We start from the raw sequence: 24,276 nt of genomic DNA, 5'->3' as shown, positions 1-24,276 counted from the left end.
ATATACAGGAGGAGTACTGTGCAGTATATATACAGGAGGAGTACTGTGCAGTGTATATACAGGAGGAGTACTGTGCAGTATATACAGGAGGAGTACTGTGCAGTATATATACAGGAGGAGTACTGTGCAGTATATATACAGGAGGAGTACTGTGCAGTATATATACAGGAGGAGTACTGTACAGTATATATACAGGAGGAGTACTGTGCAGTGTATATACAGGAGGAGTACTGTGCAGTATATATACAGGAGTAGTACTGTGCAGTATATATATATATATATATATATATATATATATACAGGAAGAGTACTGTGCAGTATATATACAGGAGGAGTACTGTGCAGTATATATACAGGAGGAGTACTGTGCAGTTATATACAGGAGGAGTACCTGTGCAGTATATAATATATATACAGGAGGAGTACTGTGCAGTGTATATATACAGGAGGAGTACTGTGCAGTGTATATATACAGGAGGAGTACTGTGCAGTGTATATACAGGAGGAGTACTGTGCAGTATATATACAGGAGGAGTACTGTGCAGATATATACAGGAGGAGTACTGTGCAGTATATATACAGGAGGAGGTACTGTGCAGTGTATATGCAGGGAGGAGTAATGTGCAGTATATATACAGGAGGAGTACTGTGCAGTGTATATGCAGGAGGAGTACTGTGCAGTATATATGCAGGAGGAGTACTGTGCAGTATATATACACAGGAGGAGTACTGTGCAGTATATACACAGGAGGAGTACTGTGCAGTATATATACACAGGAGGAGTACTGTGCAGTATATATACAGGAGGAGTACTGTGCAGTATATATACAGGAGGAGTACGGTGCAGCGTATACAGGATGAGTACTGTGCAGCGTATATACAGGAGGAGTACGGTGCAGCGTATATACAGGAGGAGTACTGTGCAGTGTATATACAGGAGGAGTACTGTGCAGTATATATATACAGGAGGAGTACTGTGCAGTATATATATACAGATGGAGTACTGTGCAGTATATATACAGGAGGAGTACTGTGCAGTATATATACAGGAGGAGTACTGTGCAGTATATATACAGGAGGAGTACTGTGCAGTATATATACACAGGAGGAGTACTGTGCAGTATATATACACAGGAGGAGTACTGTGCAGTATATATACAGGAGGAGTACTGTGCAGTGTATATACAGGAGGAGTACTGTGCAGTATATATATACAGGAGGAGTAGTACTGTGCAGTATATATACAGGAGGAGTACTGTGCAGTATATATACAGGAGGAGTAGTACTGTGCAGTATATATACAAAAGGAGTACTGTGCAGTATATATATACAGAAGGAGTACTGTGCAGTATATATACAGGAGGAGTACTGTGCAGTATATATATACAGGAGGAGTACTGTGCAGTATATATACAGGAGTAGTACTGTGCAGTATATATACAGGAGTAGTACTGTGCAGTGTATATACAGGAGGAGTACTGTGCAGTGTATATACAGGAGGAGTACTGTGCAGTATATATACAGGAGGAGTACTGTGCAGTGTATATACAGGAGGAGTACTGTGCAGTGTATATACAGGAGGAGTACTGTGCAGTATATATACAGGAGGAGTACTGTGCAGTATATATACAGGAGGAGTACTGTACAGTAATTTACAGGAGGAGCTACTGTGCAGTGTATATACAGGAGGAGTACTGTGCAGTGTATATACAGAGGAGTCACTGTGCAGTGTATATACAGGAGGAGTACTGTGCAGTGTATATACAGGAGGAGTACTGTGCAGTGTATATACAGGAGGAGTACTGTGCAGTATATATACAGGAGGAGTACTGTGCAGTGTATATACAGGAGGAGTACTGTGCAGTATATATACAGGAGTAGTACTGGCAGTAATATTATATATATATATATATATATATATACAGGAGGAGTACTGTGCAGTATATATACAGGAGGAGTACTGTGCAGTTTATATACAGGATGGAGTACTGTGTCAGTGTATAATATACAGGAGGAGTACTGTGCATGTATATATACAGGAGGAGTACTGTGCAGTATATATACAGGAGGAGTACTGTGCAGTGGATATGCAGGAGGAGTTACTGTGCAGTATATATACAGGAGGAGTACTGTGCAGTATATTACAGGAGGAGTAACTGTGCAGTATATATACAGGAGGAGTACTGTGCAGTATATATACAGGAGGAGTACTGTGCAGTATATATACAGGAGGAGTACTGTGGCAGTATATATACCAGGAGGAGTACTGTGCAGTATAGATACAGAGGAGGTACTGTGGCAGTATATATACAGGGGAGTAACTGTTGCCGTATATATACAGGAGGAGTACTGTGCAGCGTATATACAGGAGGAGTACTGTGCAGCGTATATACAGGAGGAGTACTGTGCAGCGTATATACAGGAGGAGTACTGTGCAGTGTATATACAGGAGGAGTACTGTGCAGTATATATACAGGAGTAGTACTGTGCAGTATATATATATATATATATACAGGAGGAGTACTGTGCAGTATATATACAGGAGGAGTACTGTGCAGTTTATATACAGGAGGAGTACTGTGCAGTGTATATATACAGGAGTACTGTGCAGTGTATATATACAGGAGGAGTACTGTGCAGTGTATATACAGGAGGAGTACTGTGCAGTATATATACAGGAGGAGTACTGTGCAGTATATATACACAGGAGGAGTACTGTGCAGTGTATATGCAGGAGGAGTACTGTGCAGTATATATACAGGAGGAGTACTGTGCAGTGTATATGCAGGAGGCTACTGTGCAGTATATATACAGGAGGAGTACTGTGCAGTATATATACACAGGAGGAGTACTGTGCAGTATATATACAGGAGGAGTACTGTGCAGTATATATACACAGGAGGAGTACTGTGCAGTATATTTACAGGAGGAGTACTGTGCAGTATATATACAGGAGGAGTACTGTGCAGCGTATATACAGGAGGAGTACTGTGCAGCGTATATACAGGAGGAGTACTGTGCAGTGTATATATACAGGAGGAGTACTGTGCAGTATATATATACAGGAGGAGTACTGTGCAGTATATATATACAGGAGGAGTACTGTGCAGTATATATACAGGAGGAGTAGTGTGCAGTGTATATATACAGGAGGAGTACTGTGCAGTGTATATACAGGAGGAGTACTGTGCAGTATATATACAGGAGGAGTACTGTGCAGTGTATATACAGGAGGAAGTACTGTGCAGTGGTATATATACAGGAGGAGTACTGTGCAGTATATATACACAGGAGGAGTACTGTGCAGTATATATACACAGGAGGAGTACTGTGCTATATATATTACACAGGAGGAGTACTGTGCAGTATATATACAGGAGGAGTACTGTGCAGTGTATATACAGGAGGAGTACTGTGCAGTGTATATACAGGAGGAGTACTGTGCAGTATATATATACAGGAGGAGTAGTACTGTGCAGTATATATACAGGAGGAGTACTGTGCAGTATATATACAGGAGGAGTAGTACTGTGCAGTGTATATACAGGAGGAGTAGTACTGTGCAGTGTATATACAGGAGGAGTAGTACTGTGCAGTATATATACAGGAGGAGGAGTACTGTGCAGTATATATACAGGAGGAGGAGTACTGTGCAGTATATATACAGGAGGAGGAGTACTGTGCAGTATATATACAGGAGGAGTACTGTGCAGTATATATACAGGAGGAGTACTGTGCAGTAATATACAGGGAGGAGTACTGTGCAGTATATATACAGGAGGAGGAGTACTGTGCAGTATATATACAGGAGGAGGAGTACTGTGCAGTATATACAGGAGGAGTACTGTGCAGTATATATACAGGAGGAGTACTGTGCAGTATATATACAGGAGGAGGAGTACCTGTGCAGTATATATACAGGAGGAGAGTACTGTGCGAGTATATATATAGGAGGAGTAATGTGCAGTATATAGTACGGAGGAGTACTGTACAGTATATATACAGGAGGAGTACTGTACAGTATATATACAGGAGGAGTACTGTGCAGTATATATACAGGAGGAGTACTGTGCAGTATATATACAGGAGGAGTACTGTGCGGTGGTTTCTCATTCACTATTTTCCTCATTGCTGTTTTAAGGCTCTTATATTGTCACCGCTTTAAGGGGCGTGGTTAGATCCTAGTCTAGGGGCGGGTCTCAGTTTCCATAGCCACAGGTTGGTTTGCTTGGATACCAGACCCGGAAGTAGCAGAAAGGTGAGCGCCCCGTGATACTGCTGGGTGTCGGGGCCCCTGAAGCAGGTGATACTGCTGGGTGTCGGGGCCCCTGAAGCAGGTGATACTGCTGGGTGTCGGGGCCCCTGAAGCAGGTGATACTGCTGGGTGTCGGGGCCCCTGAAGCAGGTGATACTGCTGGGTGTCGGGGCCCCTGGAGCAGGTGATGCTGCTGGGTGTCAGGGCCCCTGAAGCAGGTGATGCTGCTGGGTGTCAGGGCCCCTGAAGCAGGTGATGCTGCTGGGTGTCAGGGCCCCTGAAGCAGGTGATGCTGCTGGGTGTCAGGGCCCCGGGAGCAGGTGATGCTGCTGGGTGTCAGGGCCCCGGGAGCAGGTGATGCTGCTGGGTGTCAGGGCCCCGGGAGCAGGTGATGCTGCTGGGTGTCGGGGCCCCTGAAGCAGGTGATACTGCTGGGTGTCGGGGCCCCTGGAGCAGGTGATGCTGCTGGGTGTCAAGGCCCCGGGAGCAGGTGATGCTGCTGGGTGTCGGGGCCCCTGAAGCAGGTGATACTGCTGGGTGTCGGGGCCCCCTGAGCAGGTGATACTGCTGGGTGTCAGGGGCCCGGGAGCAGGTGATGCTGCTGGGTGTCGGGGCCCCTGAAGCAGGGGATACTGCTGGGTGTCGGGGGCCCCTGGAAGCAGGTGATGCTGCTGGGTGTCAGGGCCCCTGAAGCAGGTGATGCTGCTGGGTGTCAGGGCCCCTGAAGCAGGTGATGCTGCTGGGTGTCAGGGCCCCTGAAGCAGGTGATGCTGCTGGGTGTCAGGGCCCCGGGAGCAGGTTGATGTGCTGCTGGGTGTCAGGGCCCCGGGAGCAGGTGATGCTGCTGGGTGTCAGGGCCCCGGGAGCAGGTGATGCTGCTGGGTGTCCAGGGCCCCGGGAGCAGGTGATGCTGCTGGGTGTCAGGGCCCTGGAGCAGGTGATGCTGCTGGTGTCAGGGCCCCGGGAGCAGGTGATGCTGCTTGGGTGTCAGGGCCCCTGGAGCAGGTGATGCTGCTGGGTGTCAGGGCCCCTGAAGCAGGTGATGCTGCTGGGTGTCAGGGCCCCGGGAGCAGGTGATGCTGCTGGGTGTCAGGGCCCCGGGAGCAGGTGATGCTGCTGGGTGTCAGGGCCCCGGGAGCAGGTGATGCTGCTGGGTGTCAGGGCCCCGGGAGCAGGTGATGCTGCTGGGTGTCAGGGCCCCTGGAGCAGGTGATGCTGCTGGGTGTCAGGGCCCCGGGAGCAGGTGATGCTGCTTGGTGTCAGGGCCCCGGGAGCAGGTGATGCTGCTGGGTGTCAGGGCCCCGGGAGCAGGTGATGCTGCTGGGGTGTCAGGGCCCCGGGAGCAGGTGATGCTGCTGGGTGTCAGGGCCCCGGGAGCAGGTGATGCTGCTGGGTGTCAGGGCCCCGGGAGGAGGTGATGCTGCTGGGTGTCAGGGCCCCGGGAGCAGGTGATGCTGCTGGGTGTCAGGGCCCCGGGAGCAGGTGATGCTGCTGGGTGTCAGGGCCCGGGAGCAGGTGATGCGCTGGGTGTCAGGGCCCCGGGAGCAGGTGATGCTGCTGGGTGTCAGGGCCCCGGAGCAGGTGATGCTGCTGGGTGTCAGGGCCCCGGGAGCAGGTGATGCTGCTGGGTGTCAGGGGCCCCGGGAGCAGGTGATGCTGCTGGGTGGTCAGGGCCCCGGGAGCAGGTGATGCTGCTGGGTGTCAGGGCCCCTGGAGCAGGTGATGCTGCTGGGTGTCAGGGCCCCGGAGCAGGTGATGCTGCTGGGTGTCGGGGCCCCGGGAGCAGGTGATGCTGCTGGGTGTCGGGGCCCCTGAAGCAGGTGATGCTGCTGGGTGTCGGGGCCCCTGAAGCAGGTGATACTGCTGGGTGTCAGGGCCCCGGGAGCAGGTGATGCTGCTGGGTGTCAGGGCCCCGGGAGCAGGTGATGCTGCTGGGTGTCAGGGCCCCGGAAGCAGGTGATGCTGCTGGGTGTCAGGGCCCCGGGAGCAGGTGATGCTGCTGGGTGTCAGGGCCCCTGGAGCAGGTGATACTGCTGGGTGTCAGGGCCCCGGGAGCAGGTGATGCTGCTGGGTGTCAGGGCCCCGGGAGCAGGTGATGCTGCTGGGTGTCAGGGTCCCGGGAGCAGGTGATGCTGCTGGGTGTCCGGGCCCCGGATGTGGGTGATGCTGCTGGGTGTCAGGGCCCCGGGAGCAGGTGATGCTGCTTGGTGTCAGGGCCCCGGGAGCAGGTGATGCTGCTGGGTGTCAGGGCCCCGGGAGCAGGTGATACTGCTGGGTGTCAGGGCCCCGGGAGCAGGTGATGCTGCTGGGTGTCAGGGCCCCGGATGTGGGTGATGGGTGTCAGGGCCCCGGATGTGGGTGATGGGTGTCAGGGGGTTCTGAGGTCCAGGTTTAGATGCAGACTCCGCCCCCTCCTGTAACATTGATACTTTGTTGTTTTTGTAAATATTACATTGCATCAATAAGTTGTAACAGTTGAGTCTCGTCTTAAAGGGCCCTTCCTAGTGCGGCACTTGCTGTGGGTTCTCTGGGTCCCCGTGTGTGAGATCTGCCTCCGTTCACATGCAGTGCGGCCGCAGTAACGCCTGGTAGAGGAATGGCGCACACGTGAACCATGATCTAGTTCTGTCTTGTGTATGAGCCGTGAAGAGCGCCCCGGGTAACATGACTCGTGGCACACGTCCCACCGGCCGCTATGTTTGTACTGGTTTGGCGATACACGAGCCTCACCGTCGTCTTTTTTCCAGCGCTCAGATGTCGGTTTGAGATCTGCACTCTCTGGTTACATCTTATACTCCACTCACACCGAAAGCTGCAGGTTTCCTGTGACGGCAGTAGTGATAGTGGGCATCATTTATGTGGTGTTCTGAGTTATGTGCTGCTGTATTCTGCAGAGCGTTACACCCCAAACCTGATGTCGGGGGCCCATCATGCTGCAGCCCACCAGCGATCAGGACAGCGGTTATGGTGAATTTCTTGAGTCGCCCCCATCGCTGTGGAGCCTGGTGGAGGAGCAGGTGCCCCGGAGCGAGAGGGCCGAGATCAAGAGGATTCTGGGAGACGCCGCTGTGGACCTCAGCCTGGACCTACATGCAGAGGTAAGTGTGCGCAGAGGGCGGTATAAGGCTCTGCTTGTAGAGCTTCCCCGTACCTCGCTCACTGCCTTGCCCCCCTCCCCTGTACCGCGCTCACTGCCTTGCCCCCCTCCCCTGTACCGCGCTCACTGCCTTGCCCCCCTCCCCTGTACTGCGCTCACTGCCTTGCCCCCCTCCCCTGTACCGCGCTCACTGCCTTGCCCCCCTCCCCTGTACCGTGCTCACTGCCTTGCCCCCCTCCCCTGTACCGTGCTCACTGCTTTGCCCCCCTCCCCTGTACCGCAATCACTGCCTTGCCCCCCTCCCCTGTACCGCGCTCACTGCCTTGCCCCCCTCCCCTGTACCGTGCTCACTGCCTTGCCCCCCTCCCCTGTACCGTGCTCACTGCCTTGCCCCCTCCCCTGTACCGCGCTCACTGCCTTGCCCCCCTCCCCTGTACCGTGCTCACTGCCTTGCCCCCCTCCCCTGTACCACGCTCACTGCCTTGCCCCCCTCCCCTGTACTGCGCTCACTGCCTTGCCCCCCTCCCCTGTACCGCGCTCACTGCCTTGCCCCCCTCCCCTGTACCGCGCTCACTGCCTCGCCCCCCTCCCGTGTACCGCGCTCACTGCCTTGCCCCCCTCCCCTGTACCGCGCTCACTGCCTTGCCCCCCTCCCCTGTACCGCGCTCACTGCCTTGCCCCCTCCCCTGTACTGCGCTCACTGCCTTGCCCCCCTCCCCTGTACCGCGCTCACTGCCTTGCCCCCCCCTCCCCTGTACCGCGCTCACTGCCTTGCCCCCCTCCCCTGTACCGCGCTCACTGCCTTGCCCCCCTCCCCTGTACCGCGCTCACTGCCTTGCCCCCCTCCCCTGTACCGCGCTCACTGCCTTGCCCCCTCCCCTGTACCGCGCTCACTGCCTTGCCCCCTCTCCCCTGTACCGCGCTCACTGCCTTGCCCCCTCTCCCCTGTACCGCGCTCACTGCCTTGCCCCCTCTCCCCTGTACCGCGCTCACTGCCTTGCCCCCTCTCCCCTGTACCGCGCTCACTGCCTTGCCCCCTCTCCCCTGTACCGCGCTCACTGCCTTGCCCCCTCTCCCCTGTACCGCGCTCACTGCCTTGCCCCCTCCCCTGTACCGCGCTCACTGCCTTGCCCCCCTCCCCTGTACCGCGCTCACTGCCTTGCCCCCTCCCCTGTACCGCGCTCACTGCCTTGCCCCCCCTCCCCTGTACCGCGCTCACTGCCTTGCCCCCCTCCCCTGTACCGCGCTCACTGCCTTGCCCCCCTCCCCTGTACCGCGCTCACTGCCTTGCCCCCCCCTCCCCTGTACCGCGCTCACTGCCTTGCCCCCCCCTCCCCTGTACCACGCTCACTGCCTTGCCCCCCTCCCCTGACAGCCGCCACCGCTCATCACAGAGGAAGACGAGGGATCTTCTGACGGGTTCCAGTGTCTGCCCCCCCACCCCCAGAATGAATATTTGGCAGAGCCCGCTGTCTATGGGCAGCTCCCTCCACCTGTATCATTAGCCACCCGCATCCTCCACCACCGCCCCGTCTGTCTGCAGAAGCAAGGATCTGCCTTGTCACAGTCACTGAAGGGTTAAGACGTGTACATCTGCAGTGGCCAGGATTTGCTGGAAGAATTCACATCTATTTTCTTGGAAGAATGTTTTGAGTTTTCCTAGAATTGGCCTGAAACCTGATCCCAGCACAAAGAAGGACACTGTGGTCTGCTCCCACTGCGGAGTCTGCTCCTGTGCAGTGTACTGGTATATGGGGCCTGCTCCTGTGCAGTGTACTGGTATATGGGGCCTGCTCCTGTACAGTGTGTACTGGTATATAGGGCCTGCTCCTGTACAGCGTGTACTGGTATATGGGGCCTGCTCCTGTGCAGTGCACTGGTATATGGGGCCTGCTCCTGTACAGTGTGTACTGGTATATGGGGCCTGCTCCTGTACAGCGTGTACTGGTATATGGGGCCTGCTCCTGTGCAGTGTACTGGTATATGGGGCCTGCTCCTGTACAGTGTGTACCGGTATATGGGGCCTGCTCCTGTACAGTGTGTACTGGTATATGGGGCTTGCTCCTGTACAGTGTGTACTGGTATATGGGGCCTGCTCCTGTACAGTGTGTACTGGTATATGGGCCTGCTCCTGTACAGTGTGTACTGGTATATGGGGCCTGCTCCTGTGCAGTATACTGGTATATGGGGCCTGCTCCTGTACAGTGTGTACTGGTATATAGGGCCTGCCTCCTGTAACAGCGTGTACTGGTATATGGGCCTGCTCCTGTACAGTGTGTACTGGTATATGGGGCCTGCTCCTGTACAGTGTGTACTGGTATATGGGGCCTGCTCCTGTACAGTGTACCGGTATATGGGGCCTGCTCCTGTACAGTGTGTACTGGTATATGGGGCCTGCTCCTGTACAGTGTGTACCGGTATATGGGGCCTGCTCCTGTACAGTGTGTACTGGTATATGGGGCCTGCTCCTGTACAGTGTACCGGTATATGGGCCTGCTCCTGTACAGTGTGTACTGGTATATGGGGCCTGCTCCTGTACAGTGTGTACTATATGGGGCCTGCTCCTGTACAGTGTGTACTGGTATATGGGGCCTGCTCCTGTGCAGTGTACTGGTATATGGGGCCTGCTCCTGTACAGTGTGTACTGGTATATGGGCCTGCTCCTGTACAGTGTGTACTGGTATATGGGGCCTGCTCCTGTGCAGTGTACTGGTATATGGGGCCTGCTCCTGTACGTGTGTACTGGTATATGGGCCTGCTCTGTACGTGTGTACTGGTATATGGGGCCTGCTCTGTACAGTGTGTACTGGTATATGGGGCCTGCTCCTGTACAGTGTGTACGGTATATGGGGCCTGCTGTACAGTGTGTACGGTATATGGGGCCTGCTCCTGTACAGTGTGTACCGGTATATGGGGCCTGCTCTGTACAGTGTGTACTGGTATATGGGGCCTGCTCCTGTACAGTGTGTACGGTATATGGGCCTGCTCCTGTACAGTGTGTACTGGTATATGGGGCCTGCTCCTGTACAGTGTGTACTGGTATATGGGGCCTGCTCCTGTACAGTGTGTACCGGTATATGGGGCCTGCTCCTGTACAGTGTGTACCGGTATATGGGGCCTGCTCCTGTACAGTGTGTACCGGTATATGGGGCCTGCTCCTGTACAGTGTGTACCGGTATATGGGGCCTGCTCCTGTACAGTGTGTACCGGTATATGGGGCCTGCTCCTGTACAGTGTGTACTGGTATATGGGGCCTGCTCCTGTACAGTGTGTACTGGTATATGGGGCCTGCTCCTGTACAGTGTGTACTGGTATATGGGGCCTGCTCCTGTACAGTGTGTACCGGTATATGGGGCCTGCTCCTGTACAGTGTGTACTGGTATATGGGGCTTGCTCCTGTACAGTGTACTGGTATATGGGGCCTGCTCCTGTACAGTGTGTACTGGTATATGGGGCCTGCTCCTGTACAGTGTGTACTGGTATATGGGGCCTGTTCCTGTACAGTGTGTACTGGTATATGGGGCCTGCTCCTGTACAGTGTGTACTGGTATATGGGGCCTGCTCCTGTACAGTGTGTACTGGTATATGGGGCCTGCTCCTGTACAGTGTGTACTGGTATATGGGGCCTGCTCCTGTACAGTGTGTACTGGTATATGGGGCCTGCTCCTGTACAGTGTGTACCGGTATATGGGGCCTGCTCCTGTACAGTGTGTACCGGTATATGGGGCCTGCTCCTGTACAGTGTGTACCGGTATATGGGGCCTGCTCCTGTACAGTGTGTACCGGTATATGGGCCTGCTCCTGTACAGTGTGTACTGGTATATGGGGCCTGCTCCTGTACAGTGTGTACTGGTATATGGGGCCTGCTCCTGTGCAGTGTACTGGTATATGGGGCCTGCTCCTGTACAGTGTGTACTGGTATATGGGGCCTGCTCCTGTGCAGTGTACTGGTATATGGGGCCTGCTCCTGTACAGTGTGTACCGGTATATGGGGCCTGCTCCTGTACAGTGTGTACCGGTATATGGGGCCTGCTCCGTTCTCTGGTGTCGGTTGATGGAGTTGCTCCAGGCAGCAGGGACCGGAGGGTCTTCCACACATCTGCAGGTGCAGAGTGGAAGACATGAGGACCACAACCCCCATCATAGCAGTGCTCACTGAGCTTACTGGTGTGGGACAGAATGTAGCAACCAAGACACAGCAGCATCCAGAAGGATTTAGAGCCCCCCATAGACCCTCACATTATATCCTGGGTCCTCAGGAGCCTCATGTGGCCCCTGGGTCTGCAGTCTTTCCTTTTGTGTTTGTTTTGTATACTAGGTGGTCTTTGGTACTCATGTGGCCCCCGACCCTTCAGTATGTCCTCTGTGGTATCTGGTGCTCATGTGGCCCCCGGCCCTGCAGTATGTCCTGTGTGGTATCTGGCGCTCATGTGGCCCCTGGCCCCGCAGTATGTACTCTGTGGTATCTGGCGCTCATGTGGCCCCCGGCCCCGCAGTATGTCCTCTGTGGTATCTGGCGCTCATGTGGCCCCCGGCCCCGCAGTATGTCCTCTGTGGTATCTGGCGCTCATGTGGCCCCCGGCCCCGCAGTATGTCCTCTGTGGTATCTGGTGCTCATGTGGCCCCCGGCCCTGCAGTATGTCCTGTGTGGTATCTGCTGCTCATGTGGCCCCCGGCCCTGCAGTATGTCCTCTGTGGTATCTGGCGCTCATGTGGCCCCCGGCCCTGCAGTATGTCCTCTGTGGTATCTGGCGCTCATGTGGCCCCCGGCCCTGCAGTATGTCTTATGTGGTATCTGGCGCTCATGTGGCCCCTGGCCCCGCAGTATGTCCTGTGTGGTATCTTGTGGTCATGTGGCCCCCGGCCCTGCAGTATGTCCTGTGTGGTATCTGCTGCTCATGTGGCCCCCGGCCCTGCAGTATGTCCTCTGTGGTATCTGCTGCTCATGTGGCCCCTGGCCCCGCAGTATGTCCTGTGTGGTATCTGGCGCTCATGTGGCCCCTGGGTCTGCAGTCTTTCCTTTTGTGTTTGTTTTGTATACTAGGTGGTCTTTGGTACTCATGTGGCCCCCGACCCTTCAGTATGTCCTCTGTGGTATCTGGTGCTCATGTGGCCCCCGGCCCTGCAGTATGTCCTGTGTGGTATCTGGCGCTCATGTGGCCCCCGGCCCTGCAGTATGTCCTCTGTGGTATCTGGCGCTCATGTGGCCCCTGGCCCCGCAGTATGTCCTCTGTGGTATCTGGTGCTCATGTGGCCCCCGGCCCTGCAGTATGTCCTCTGTGGTATCTGGCGCTCATGTCTCGCACTCTGTCTGTAGGTCGAGGTTCTCCTGGAGCTGTGGAGAGACGCCCGGTCCTCCTGTCCATCCGCCGTCCAGAGCTCCCCCTCCAGCGGCTCCATCCTGGCCGACCCCCCGCTGATAAAGGACATGGTGACCCAGGAGATCCGAATGCTGCTCCTCAGTGTGAGGACGAAGGCTCGGCACCACGGACTGTGAGTATCTGGGTCCAGCCTTACCCCTCCCCCATAGCAAATAGCGCTTCGGGGTGTAGCGATGGTTGTACCTCTACCACAAGACCCTAGTGTGATAACTGGCCATGGCAGGGTTACCCCTCTGCCCCCCCCCCATATGACATGGGGGGGGACCCCGAAACTGGACCCCCACCTGTCCGGGGAATGGGTCACACAGAGCGCTGTTGATGGCGGTGGGACGAGCACAATCACACGCCCTCATATATGCATCTATGGCGCGTGCAGCTGGTGAGGTTCTGGGGGTCAGTAGGAATGTCGTGGCGTCATCTCCACACATTTACTGCAGAACCGTCTCCAGAACAACTGGTCCGCTCACGAAAAAATGCGGCGTAAATGTGGACTCCTCGCTGTGTCCGCCGCCTGTAAGCTCCACCCACTTCCAATACAATAGTTTGCTAATTGGTTATTTCATAGCAACCAGGCCTCGGCATGAGGCATGCATCCTGGGGACAATGCAGGGTTAGAGCACCTCTGTGTCTTACTGCCCACCCTCGTCACGCCGCCTCGCTCCTCCGAGACGCCACAACAGTAACAATAGCAGGAATTTCTACAGGGAACTTCTAGGTTTGTGGATCCATTTGATGAGTGTTTTTAGTGGCTGGGAAAGTCGCTGTCACCCCCACAGAGTGATGGATCCTCGTCTAATAAGACATTCCCGGACAATGGGCGTCACCTGCGGCAGCACCAGGGCCACGCTGCTTCCCCCAGCTTCTGTGTGGAAGCAAAAGCCGTAAATCAATAAACTGAGCCCATTGTGTCTGTGATTTATCCAACGAAGACAATACGACTCCTGCCAACCCCCAGAGATGTGTAGAGGAGCAACCTGGAGATGTGTGACCCCCAGAGATGTGTAGAGGAGCAACCTGGAGATGTGTGACCCCCAGAGATGTGTAGAGAGGAGCAACCTGGAGATGTGTGACCCCCAGAGATGTGTAGAGGAGCAACCTGGAGATGTGTGACCCCCAGAGATGTTTAGAGAGGAGCAACCTGGAGATGTGTGACCCCCCCAGAGATGTGTAGAGGAGCAACCTGGAGATGTGTGACCCCCAGAGATGTGTAGAGGAGCAACCTGGAGATGTGTGACCCCCAGAGATGTGTAGAGGAGCAACCTGGAGATGTGTGACCCCCAGAGATGTGTAGAGAGGAGCAACCTGGAGATGTGTGACCCCCCCAGAGATGTGTAGAGAGGAGCAACCTGGAGATGTGTGACCCCCCAGAGATGTGTAGAGAGGAGCAACCTGGAGATGTGTGACCCCCAGAGATGTGTAGAGAGGAGCAACCTGGAGATGTGTGACCCCCCAGAGATGTGTAGAGAGGAGCAACCTGGAGATGTGTGACCCCCCCAGAGATGTGTAGAGAGGAGCAACCTGGATATGTGTGACCCCCCCCAGAGATGTGTAGAGAGGAGCAACCTGGAGATGTGTGACCCCCCAGAGATGTGTAGAGAGGAGCAACCTGGAGATGTGTGACCCCCCAGAGATGTGTAGAGGAGCAACCTGGAGATGTGTGACCCCCAGAGATGTGTAGAGAGGAGCAACCTGGATATGTGTGACCCCCAGAGATGTGTAGAGAGGAGCAACCTGGAGATGTGTGACCCCCAGAGATGTGTAGAGAGGAGCAACCTGGAGATGTGACCCCCAGAGATGTGTAGAGAGGAGCAACCTGGAGATGTGTGACCCCCAGAGATGTGTAGAGAGGAGCAACCTGGAGATGTGTGACCCCCAGAGATGTGTAGAGAGGAGCAACCTGAAGATGTGTGACCCCCAGAGATGTGTAGAGAGGAGCAACCTGGAGATGTGACCCCCAGAGATGTGTAGAGAGGAGCAACCTGGAGATGTGCCCCCCAGAGGTGTGTAGAGAGGAGCAACCTGGAGATGTGTGACCCCCAGAGATGTGTAGAGAGGAGCAACCTGGAGATGTGTGACCCCCAGAGACGTGTAGAGAGGACCTCCCTGGAGATGTGCCCCCCCCCCCTCCCCCAGAGATGTGTAGAGAGGAGCAACCTGGAGATGTGCCCCCCCAGAGGTGTGTAGAGAGGAGCAACCTGGAGATGTGTAACCCCCAGAGATGTGTAGAGAGGAGCAACCTGGAGATGTGTGACCCCCAGAGATGTGTAGAGAGGAGCAACCTGGAGATGTGTAGAGAGGAGCAACCTGGAGATGTGACCCCCAGAGATGTGTAGAGAGGAGCAACCTGGAGATGTGCCCCCCAGAGGTGTGTAGAGAGGAGCAACCTGGAGATGTGTGACCCCCAGAGATGTGTAGAGAGGAGCAACCTGGAGATGTGTGACCCCCAGAGACGTGTAGAGAGGACCTCCCTGGAGATGTGCCCCCCCCCCCCTCCCCCAGAGATGTGTAGAGAGGAGCAACCTGGAGATGTGCCCCCCCAGAGGTGTGTAGAGAGGAGCAACCTGGAGATGTGTAACCCCCAGAGATGTGTAGAGAGGAGCAACCTGGAGATGTGTGACCCCCAGAGATGTGTAGAGAGGAGCAACCTGGAGATGTGTAGAGAGGAGCAACCTGGAGATGTGTAACCCCCAGAGGTGTGTAGAGAGGAGCAACCTGGAGATGTGTGACCCCCAGAGATGTGTAGAGAGGAGCAACCTGGAGATGTGTGACCCCCAGAGATGTGTAGAGAGGAGCAACCTGGAGATGTGTAGAGAGGAGCAACCTGGAGATGTGTAGAGAGGAGCAACCTGGAGATGTGTAGAGAGGAGCAACCTGGAGATGTGTAGAGAGGATAGAGAGGAGCAACCTGGAGATGTGTAGAGAGGAGCAACCTGGAGATGTGTAGAGAGGAGCAACCTGGAGATGTGTAGAGAGGAGCAACCTGGAGATGTGTAGAGAGGAGCAACCTGGAGATGTGTAGAGAGGAGCAACCTGGAGATGTGTAGAGAGGAGCAACCTGGAGATGTGTGACCCCCAGAGATGTGTAGAGAGGAGCAACCTGGAGATGTGTGACCCCCAGAGATGTGTAGAGAGGAGCAACCTGGAGATGTGTGACCCCCAGAGATGTGTAGAGAGGAGCAACCTGGAGATGTGTGACCCCCAGAGATGTGTAGAGAGGACCCTCCTGGAGATGTGCCCCCCCAACGAAGACAATAGGACTCCTGCCAACCCCCAGGACCTCCCTGTAGTACAAAAACTACCCTCTTATAATGTGTGCCAGTACAAAAACTACCAACTTACTTTTCAGATCATACACCCATATCAAACCTCTTAGACCCCCATATCAAACCTCTGATGAGACATGCCCCATCTCAGACCTCAGATCAGACCCTCTCAGACCCCTATAAGACCTCCAGATGCCCATATCATACCTCAGACTGGACCCCTATATTAGACCTCAGACCAGACCTCCAGACCCCTATATTAGACCTCAGACCAGACCTCCAGACCCCCATATTAGACCACCATTAGACTTCCAGACCCCCATATTAGACCTCAGGCTAGACCCCCATTAGACATCCTGATCCCCATATTAGACCTCAGACTAGACCACCAATTAGACCTCCAGACCCCCATATCAGAACTCCATTAGACCTCAGGCCCCCATTAGACTTCCAGACGCCCATATCAAACCAGACCTTGATCAGTGGGGACCTGATCAGACCTCAGATTAGACTTTAAAATAACCTACCTCTCCTGCTCTGCCGCCACTCTCCATGTCTGGCGGTTTCCCCTGCCCTCTTGCTGTTTTTGGGGCCCGCGCTACACAGTCACCTGACTGCCTGCAGCGTCCGGTCAGAGTACGCTCTGTACATTCTGATGCTGTAGGCAGCCATGACACAGCAGCGCGGGACCTGAGAAGAGCGAGCAGGGAGGAGGGGTGAGTACAGCGCTCACAGCACTTCACTCCCCCACCTCCTGCAGACTAGTGACCACTTCCATAATTGTCCACTGCATCTTATAAAGGGAAATGTACAGCGCCACTGGCAAGGGGGCTGTCACGACCATGGTCATGTATCTGCATGCTGTTGCCTGTGGTCTGGTTTGATTGTTCAACCACAGGTGAGGGCCGCTAGTATGTTGCCTCACTTGTGGTTGCCGCTGGCAACATGTTGTTATTGTCAATATAGCAGCCTGAGCCGGTGCTAGGCTGCTTGCTGCTATGTGCATGCGGTTGCACCTGGCAACCTCTCTTTATAGGTGTGCCTTTTATCCGTTTGGTGTGCACGGGGTGTTGTGTATGTGCACTGTGTTGTTCCGTCACTTGTGGTTGTCTGCGGCAACGTGTTCTTTGTGTACATGTGGTGGCAGTATCTCGGCCTTCTGGCTGGCTCCCAGGACATAGTTGCCATGTCGTTGCCGGCGGTAACAGCTGCTGTGTGATAGGTGTTTGTTCACTTCCCCTTTATGTGGCTGTTTTCTCAGGCCTGGTGTAGGAAGGGTTAAATCCCTTCTGTGTGTGTAAACACTGGGTGTGTCTGTGTGGGTGTGGCTACATGGGCCTATATAGCCTCTGCTGAGAGCAGTAGTCAGAGGGGTACTTCAGCCATGGTCTGCTGGAGTCGTCCTCCTACTGTATACCATCTGCCAGTGAGGGCCACCCTTGTGGTCATAGATGTTTATACGTTAAGTTGATGTTGTATTCCTTTTGTTATTTAATGCAGCTATGGATCTGGGTTCCTGTGTGTGTGTATGTGTGTTGGCTGTGTCCAGGGGCGTAGCGATAGGGGGTGCAGAGGTAGCAGTTGCTACCGGGCCCAGGAGCCTGAGGGGCCCAAAGACCCTTGTGCCACATAAGACACTGGCATTATAGAAAGTGCATGCTGGTCAATTTACACCTCTGGCTGGAGGGAAGGGGCTAGGTGAAGAATTTGGCATGAGGGGGTGCCCTTTCAATGTTTGCCTCAGGCAACAGGAAGGCTACGTGCTCTCCTGCCCCTTTCCAACAAGCACTGAGGAAAGGGGGGCCCAATTTGAACTCTTGCACTAGGGCCCATGAGCTTTTAGCTACGCCCCTGGCTGTGTCCATTTAAGTATGGTGTGGACATCAGCGTGTCAGCACAGGGATCCAGTCAGCAAGGCTGTGGCAGGTAGGTGGAACTAGTGCAGTTCACCTGCCATATCCATAGGTCTGTTTTTGTACCCCTTTTCCTTGCAGCTTGGCCAGTGAGACTCCTGTTCCTCCGTGCCTAGGAGGAACAGGTCGTCTTACCCTGCTCCTTGTTCCAGGGCAATCCTGAGGGCTAGCAGGGACTATTAGGTTCCGGTGTATGAGCCCTCCCACCATCAGGGTTGGCTCATGTGGTTAGGAGTTACGGTCAGATTAGGGATGCGATAGGAGGTGACCTGCTCCCTAATTCTGTTGTCCTGGCCAAGCAGCCAATAACCTCTTCTGGCATCGCACGGCTGAGGGTTTTCCCCATCCTCAGCCGTGACAGGGGCCCTGCAGGCCCCTTTGGCTTCGGGGTCCGGTTGCAACTGCGACCGCTACGACCCCTATAGCTACAGCAGTGATCACCAACATATTAAGCAGCGCTTTACAATCAGGGGGTTCATGTACAAACCGAATCATACTTTACATAGCAACAAACAAGTCAACAATTAAAACAAGAGGAGTGAGGACCTGATTACAAGAGCTTACAATCTATGAGGAGATAGATGAGCAAGGACCTGATCACAAGAGCTTACAATCTATGAGGAGATAGATGAGCAAGGACCTGATCACAAGAGCGTACAATCTATGAGGAGACGCAAGAGGAGCAAGGACCTGATCACAAGAGCTTACAATCTATGAGGAGACACAAGAGAAGTGAGGACCCTGATAACAAGAGCTTACAATCAAAGTAGGAACAGGGTGGAGATGTCTAGCGGTTAGACAGATAGATGACCCTGGCTGCTGCGTTCAGGATTGGTTGGAGAGGGAAAGTTTGGTGAGTAGGAGGCCGGTTAGTAATAAGTTACAGTAGTCGAGACGGAAATGGAACAGAGTTACAATGAGAGTTTTTGTTTCCACAGTAAGCAAGGGCGGATTCTAGAGATGCTTTTGAGGTGCAGGTGGCATGCTGCCTCAGATATAACAGAGACAGGGGGCATGCTGCCTCGGAGTGATGGCAGTGCCACACACTGAAAGGGAGATATCCGGTTTGGGTAGGTTAGTAAATGGAGAAAACACAAGTTTACAAGAGAGAGGACATGATGTTAGAGACAGCGAAAGACAGTAACAGGAGGAGGTGGGAGGGAATGGGGTTAGTAGTTCATGTGGTAGGGCGAGAAGAGGAGCCTGGAGAAGGGCTGGAGGAGGTGTGAGGGAATAGTATCAGTCATGCGTATGGTAGGGTGAGAAGAGGGGCTGGAGGAGGTGTGAGGGAATAGTGAGAAGTGGAGAGAAGTGGAGCCTGGAGAGGGGCTGGAGGAGGTGTGAGGGAATAGTGTCAGTCGTGCATGTGGTAGGGTGAGAAGAGGGGCTGGAGGAGGTGTGAGGGAATAGTGAGAAGTGGAGCCTGGAGAGGGGCTGGAGGAGGTGTGAGGGAATAGTGTCAGTCGTGCGTGTGGTAGGGTGAGAAGAGGAGCCTGGAGAGGGGCTGGAGGAGGTGTGAGGGAATAGTGTCAGTCGTGCGTGTGGTAGGGTGTGAAGAGGAGCCTGGAGAGGGGCTGGAGGAGGTGTGAGGGAATAGGGTCAGTCGTGCGTGTGGTAGGGTGAGAAGAGGAGCCTGGAGAGGGGCTGGAGGAGGTGTGAGGGAATAGGGTCAGTCGTGCGTGTGGTAGGGTGAGAAGAGGAGCCTGGAGAGGGGCTGGAGGAGGTGTTAGGGAATAGTGTCAGTCGTGCGTGTGGTAGGGTGAGAAGAGGAGCCTGGAGAGGGGCTGGAGGAGGTGTGAGGGAATAGGGTCAGTCGTGCGTGTGGTAGGGTCAGAAGAGGAGCCTGGAGAGGGGCTGGAGGAGGTGTGAGGGAATAGTGTCAGTCGTGCGTGTGGTAGGGTGAGAAGAGGAGCCTGGAGAGGGGCTGGAGGAGGTGTGAGGGAATAGTGTCGGTCGTGCGTGTGGTAGGGTGAGAAGAGGAGCCTGGAGAGGGGCTGGAGGAGGTGTGAGGGAATAGTGTCGGTCGTGCGTGTGGTAGGTCAAGAAGAGGAGCCTGGAGAGGGGCTGGAGGAGGTGTGAGGGAATAGGGTCAGTCGTGCATGTGGTAGGTCAAGAAGAGGAGCCTGGAGAGGGGCTGGAGGAGGTGTGAGGGAATAGTGTCAGTCATGCGTATGGTAGGGTGAGAAGAGGAGCCTGGAGAGGGGCTGGAGGAGGTGTGAGGGAATAGTGTCAGTCGTGCGTGTGGTAGGGTGAGAAGAGGAGCCTGGAGAGAGGCTGGAGGAGGTGTGAGGGAATAGGGTCAGTCGTGCATGTGGTAGGTCAAGAAGAGGAGCCTGGAGAGGGGCTGGAGGAGGTGTGAGGGAATAGTGTCAGTCATGCGTATGGTAGGGTGAGAAGAGGAGCCTGGAGAGGGGGCTGGAGGAGGTGTGAGGGAATAGTGTCAGTCGTGCGTGTGGTAGGGTGAGAAGAGGAGCCTGGAGAGGGGCTGGAGGAGGTGTGAGGGAATAGTGTCAGTCGTGCGTGTGGTAGGGTGAGAAGAGGAGCCTGGAGAGAGGCTGGAGGAGGTGTGAGGGAATAGGGTCAGTCGTGCATGTGGTAGGTCAAGAAGAGGAGCCTGGAGAGGGGCTGGAGGAGGTGTGAGGGAATAGTGTCAGTCATGCGTATGGTAGGGTGAGAAGAGGAGCCTGGAGAGGGGCTGCAGGAGGTGTGAGGGAATAGTGTCAGTCGTGCGTGTGGTAGGGTGAGAAGAGGAGCCTGGAGACGGGCTGGAGGAGGTGTGAGGGAATAGTGTCAGTCGTGCGTGTGGTAGGTCAAGAAGAGGAGCCTGGAGAGGGGCTGGAGGAGGTGTGAGGGAATAGGGTCAGTCGTGCATGTGGTAGGTCAAGAAGAGGAGCCTGGAGAGGGGCTGGAGGAGGTGTTAGGGAATAGTGTCAGTCGTGCGTATGGTAGGGTGAGAAGAGGAGCCTGGAGAGGGGCTGGAGGAGGTGTGAGGGAATAGGGTCAGTCGTGCATGTGGTAGGTCAAGAAGAGGAGCCTGGAGAGGGGCTGGAGGAGGTGTGAGGGAATAGTGTCAGTCGTGCGCGTGGTAGGGTGAGAAGAGGAGCCTGGAGAGGGGCTGGAGGAGGTGTGAGGGAATGGTGTCAGTCGTGCGTGTGGTAGGTCAAGAAGAGGAGCCTGGAGAGGGGCTGGAGGAGGTGTGAGGGAATAGTGTCAGTCATGCGTGTGGTAGGGTGAGAAGAGGAGCCTGGAGAGGGGCTGGAGGAGGTGTGAGGGAATAGTGTCAGTCGTGCGCGTGGTAGGGTGAGAAGAGGAGCCTGGAGAGGGGCTGGAGGAGGTGTGAGGGAATAGTGTCGGTCGTGCGTGTGGTAGGTCAAGAAGAGGAGCCTGGAGAGGGGCTGGAGGAGGTGTCAGGGAATAGGGTCAGTCGTGCATGTGGTAGGTCAAGAAGAGGAGCCTGGAGAGGGGCTGGAGGAGGTGTGAGGGAATAGTGTCAGTCATGCGTATGGTAGGGTGAGAAGAGGAGCCTGGAGAGGGGCTGGAGGAGGTGTGAGGAAATAGTGTCAGTCGTGTGTGTGGTAGGGTGAGAAGAGGAGCCTGGAGAGAGGCTGGAGGAGGTGTGAGGGAATAGGGTCAGTCGTGCATGTGGTAGGTCAAGAAGAGGAGCCTGGAGAGGGGCTGGAGGAGGTGTGAGGGAATAGTGTCAGTCTTGCGTATGGTAGGGTGAGAAGAGGAGCCTGGAGAGGGGCTGCAGGAGGTGTGAGGGAATAGTGTCAGTCGTGCGTGTGGTAGGGTGAGAAGAGGAGCCTGGAGACGGGCTGGAGGAGGTGTGAGGGAATAGTGTCAGTCGTGCGTGTGGTAGGTCAAGAAGAGGAGCCTGGAGAGGGGCTGGAGGAGGTGTGAGGGAATAGTGTCAGTCGTGCATGTGGTAGGGTGAGAAGAGGAGCCTGGAGACGGGCTGGAGGAGGTGTGAGGGAATAGTGTCAGTCGTGCGTGTGGTAGGTCAAGAAGAGGAGCCTGGAGAGGGGCTGGAGGAGGTGTGAGGGAATAGTGTCAGTCGTGCGCGTGGTAGGGTGAGAAGAGGAGCCTGGAGAGGGGCTGGAGGAGGTGTGAGGGAATAGTGTCAGTCATGCGTGTGGTAGGTCAAGAAGAGGGGCTGGAGGAGGTGTGAGGGAATAGTGTCAGTCGTGCGTGTGGTAGGGTGAGAAGAGGGGCTGGAGGAGGTGTGAAGGAATAGTGTCAGTCGTGCGTGTGGTAGGGTGAGAAGAGGGGCTGGAGGAGGTGTGAAGGAATAGTGTCAGTCGTGCGTGTGGTAGGTCAAGAAGAGGGGCTGGAGGAGGTGTGAGGGAATAGTGTCAGTCGTGCGTGTGGTAGGGTGAGAAGAGGAGAGAAGCTTGGAGACTTCTGTGAGATGGGGGGAAGAGAACAATGATGCCTGGAGACTGGGAACGAACTTCATGCCAGATATTATAAATTTTATCTTTGAAATAGGTGGCCACATCTTCAGCACAGAAGTATATAGAGGACCCTCCACCCCCCCCCCCCCCCCAGTGGTATATAGAAGTAACCCCAAGAGATATGGCAGTAAACAGTAGATGGAGGACCCCGCACACCACACAGGAGCCCTGCACTCTGGACTAGGATAGCTAGTAGCCATCTAACAGAGGGACACTCTGTAATTATAGCATCTTATGAGTAATAGATTAGCGGAGGCCGATCCCGTCTGATCTCTTTATCCTCTTTACTGGTAATTAACCCAGGTGGATTTTATTCGCCGCGAGCCACTGACACCACATATCAAATATAACACGTATGCACATGTAACATGTATAACACATGGTAACGTAGTATGTAAGACTGAAGAAAGACATCAGTTACCCCCCCCCCATGAGGTAGAAGCGAATTTTCCTAATCTTGGAGTAACTTGGTCTCACTGCTCGTACAGTAAAGAACATTGTTCTGTGTTGCTGTAGAACCCTCCTTTCCTCCATAGAGGCCGCCCCTCGGCCGTCCTGTGTGTGAAGGGGTGATGGAGCAGCGCAGTGGCTCTGGGGTTTGCACTGGTGCCTTGAGTTCAAATCTGACGAAGGGCAATATCTGCATGAAGTTTGTATGTTCTTTCCATGTTTGCGTGGTTTCCTGCCATACAGCAAAGACTTACTGACGGGGACCCTACAGCAGGATGTGCGCTCCACTGGGGACGGCTGGGCTTCAGAAAGTCTGCAGTCGCTGCACAATATGTTGGTGCTATGGAAATAAGATGATGGGAGTGATGTACATTAGGTCACCCCTCTGCCATCTTTTTTCCAGCACATGTATTTGTCTGTCTGGAGCCGGTGTCACATTTGTCTTTTTATCACAGAGACGAGGACCAGGCTGTGTCTAAATACAACCCCAGGGTGGTGAGCTTTGTGATAGGGACAGCGGGGAGGCCGGAGAGCAGAGCAAGGAGCAGCGAAAGCAGATGGAGTCGCCCACCATCGGGGTGCAGAGCCGTCAGTGAGCGGTGAGTACAATCCTAGGACATGAGAGATCCTGGAACTAGAAGGGAGCCAGGAATGAAAGGTTGCTGGAAACATAAGGGATCCTTGGAATATGAAGAATACTAGGAAAAGGAGGGATTTGGGAATAATAAGGATTATGGGACATGATGAATCTTTGAAACATGAAGAAGCTAGGGGCATGTGGCCATTCCTGGAGCTGTTCAGGTCCTCAGATATGGTGGATCATGAGGGATCTGGTCTTGTGATCATTCCTGGAGCTGCAGACCCCACTATTGTGTGTATTTTGGTGCTTCCCTTTGTCCTCCCGAAGCTCATATTCCTGTGTTCTCCCTTCACAGGTCCTTCTCCTCGCTCTCCACCAGCTCCAGCATAGAAGACGACCTGGAGGAATTGAAGGACAAGCTACAAATATCTCACATTGATGAAGTGATACTTCACCTTCGGTGAGTACTACTAGCCCCAGCCATATTATATCAGCCCTCTTGCTGAAATGGTTGCAAGGAAAAGTAAGTGACCCCCTTTGGAACACTTATAGACAAACACAATGTAAATAATGGTGGACAAACAGTCGTACCATTTCTGTCTTTCACTGAGCACATTGAAGAAACATTCACACTGCAGGGAGAAAAGGTAAGTGAACCCTTGCATTTAATAACCTGTCGATCCCCCATTAGCAGCAGTCACCTCCACCAAATATTGCCCGTAGCTGCAAATAAGATTTGCGCAACACTGAGGAGGAATTTTAGACCAATTCCACCCCAAATATGAGTTTCAGTTCATGAATATTTATGGGGTGCCTTGTGTGCACAGCCTTCTTCAGGTCACAGCATCTCCATAGGGTGGAGGTCAGGACTCTTCAGGTCACA

The 24,276-nt window shown here is 54.4% G+C and overlaps 1 protein-coding gene across 3 annotated transcripts in view; it reads left to right on the top strand.

Moving 5' to 3' along the window:
• CCDC24 (coiled-coil domain containing 24) overlaps nt 1-24,276 on the top strand; it is a 48,405-nt gene that overhangs the window by 17,088 nt on the left and 7,041 nt on the right. The window contains exons 1-5 of one of the 3 annotated variants that reach the window (XM_044274384.1): nt 4,241-4,258; nt 7,150-7,353; nt 12,670-12,845; nt 23,269-23,412; nt 23,749-23,853. In XM_044274384.1, the coding sequence (XP_044130319.1) occupies nt 7,186-7,353; nt 12,670-12,845; nt 23,269-23,412; nt 23,749-23,853 (593 nt within the window). In that variant the 5' untranslated portion in view covers nt 4,241-4,258; nt 7,150-7,185. Of the gene's footprint in view, nt 1-4,240; nt 4,259-6,319; nt 7,354-12,669; nt 12,846-23,268; nt 23,413-23,748; nt 23,854-24,276 lie in introns of those variants that run through there. The other 2 variants (XM_044274385.1, XM_044274386.1) reach the window with 2 other exon arrangements.

Source organism: Bufo gargarizans, unplaced genomic scaffold (assembly GCF_014858855.1).
Source record: "Bufo gargarizans isolate SCDJY-AF-19 unplaced genomic scaffold, ASM1485885v1 original_scaffold_1721_pilon, whole genome shotgun sequence".
In the NCBI taxonomy this organism is placed as follows: Eukaryota; Metazoa; Chordata; class Amphibia; order Anura; family Bufonidae; genus Bufo; species Bufo gargarizans.
Note: the sequence above shows the minus strand (reverse complement) of the source record. Positions and strands in the feature narration are given on the sequence as shown.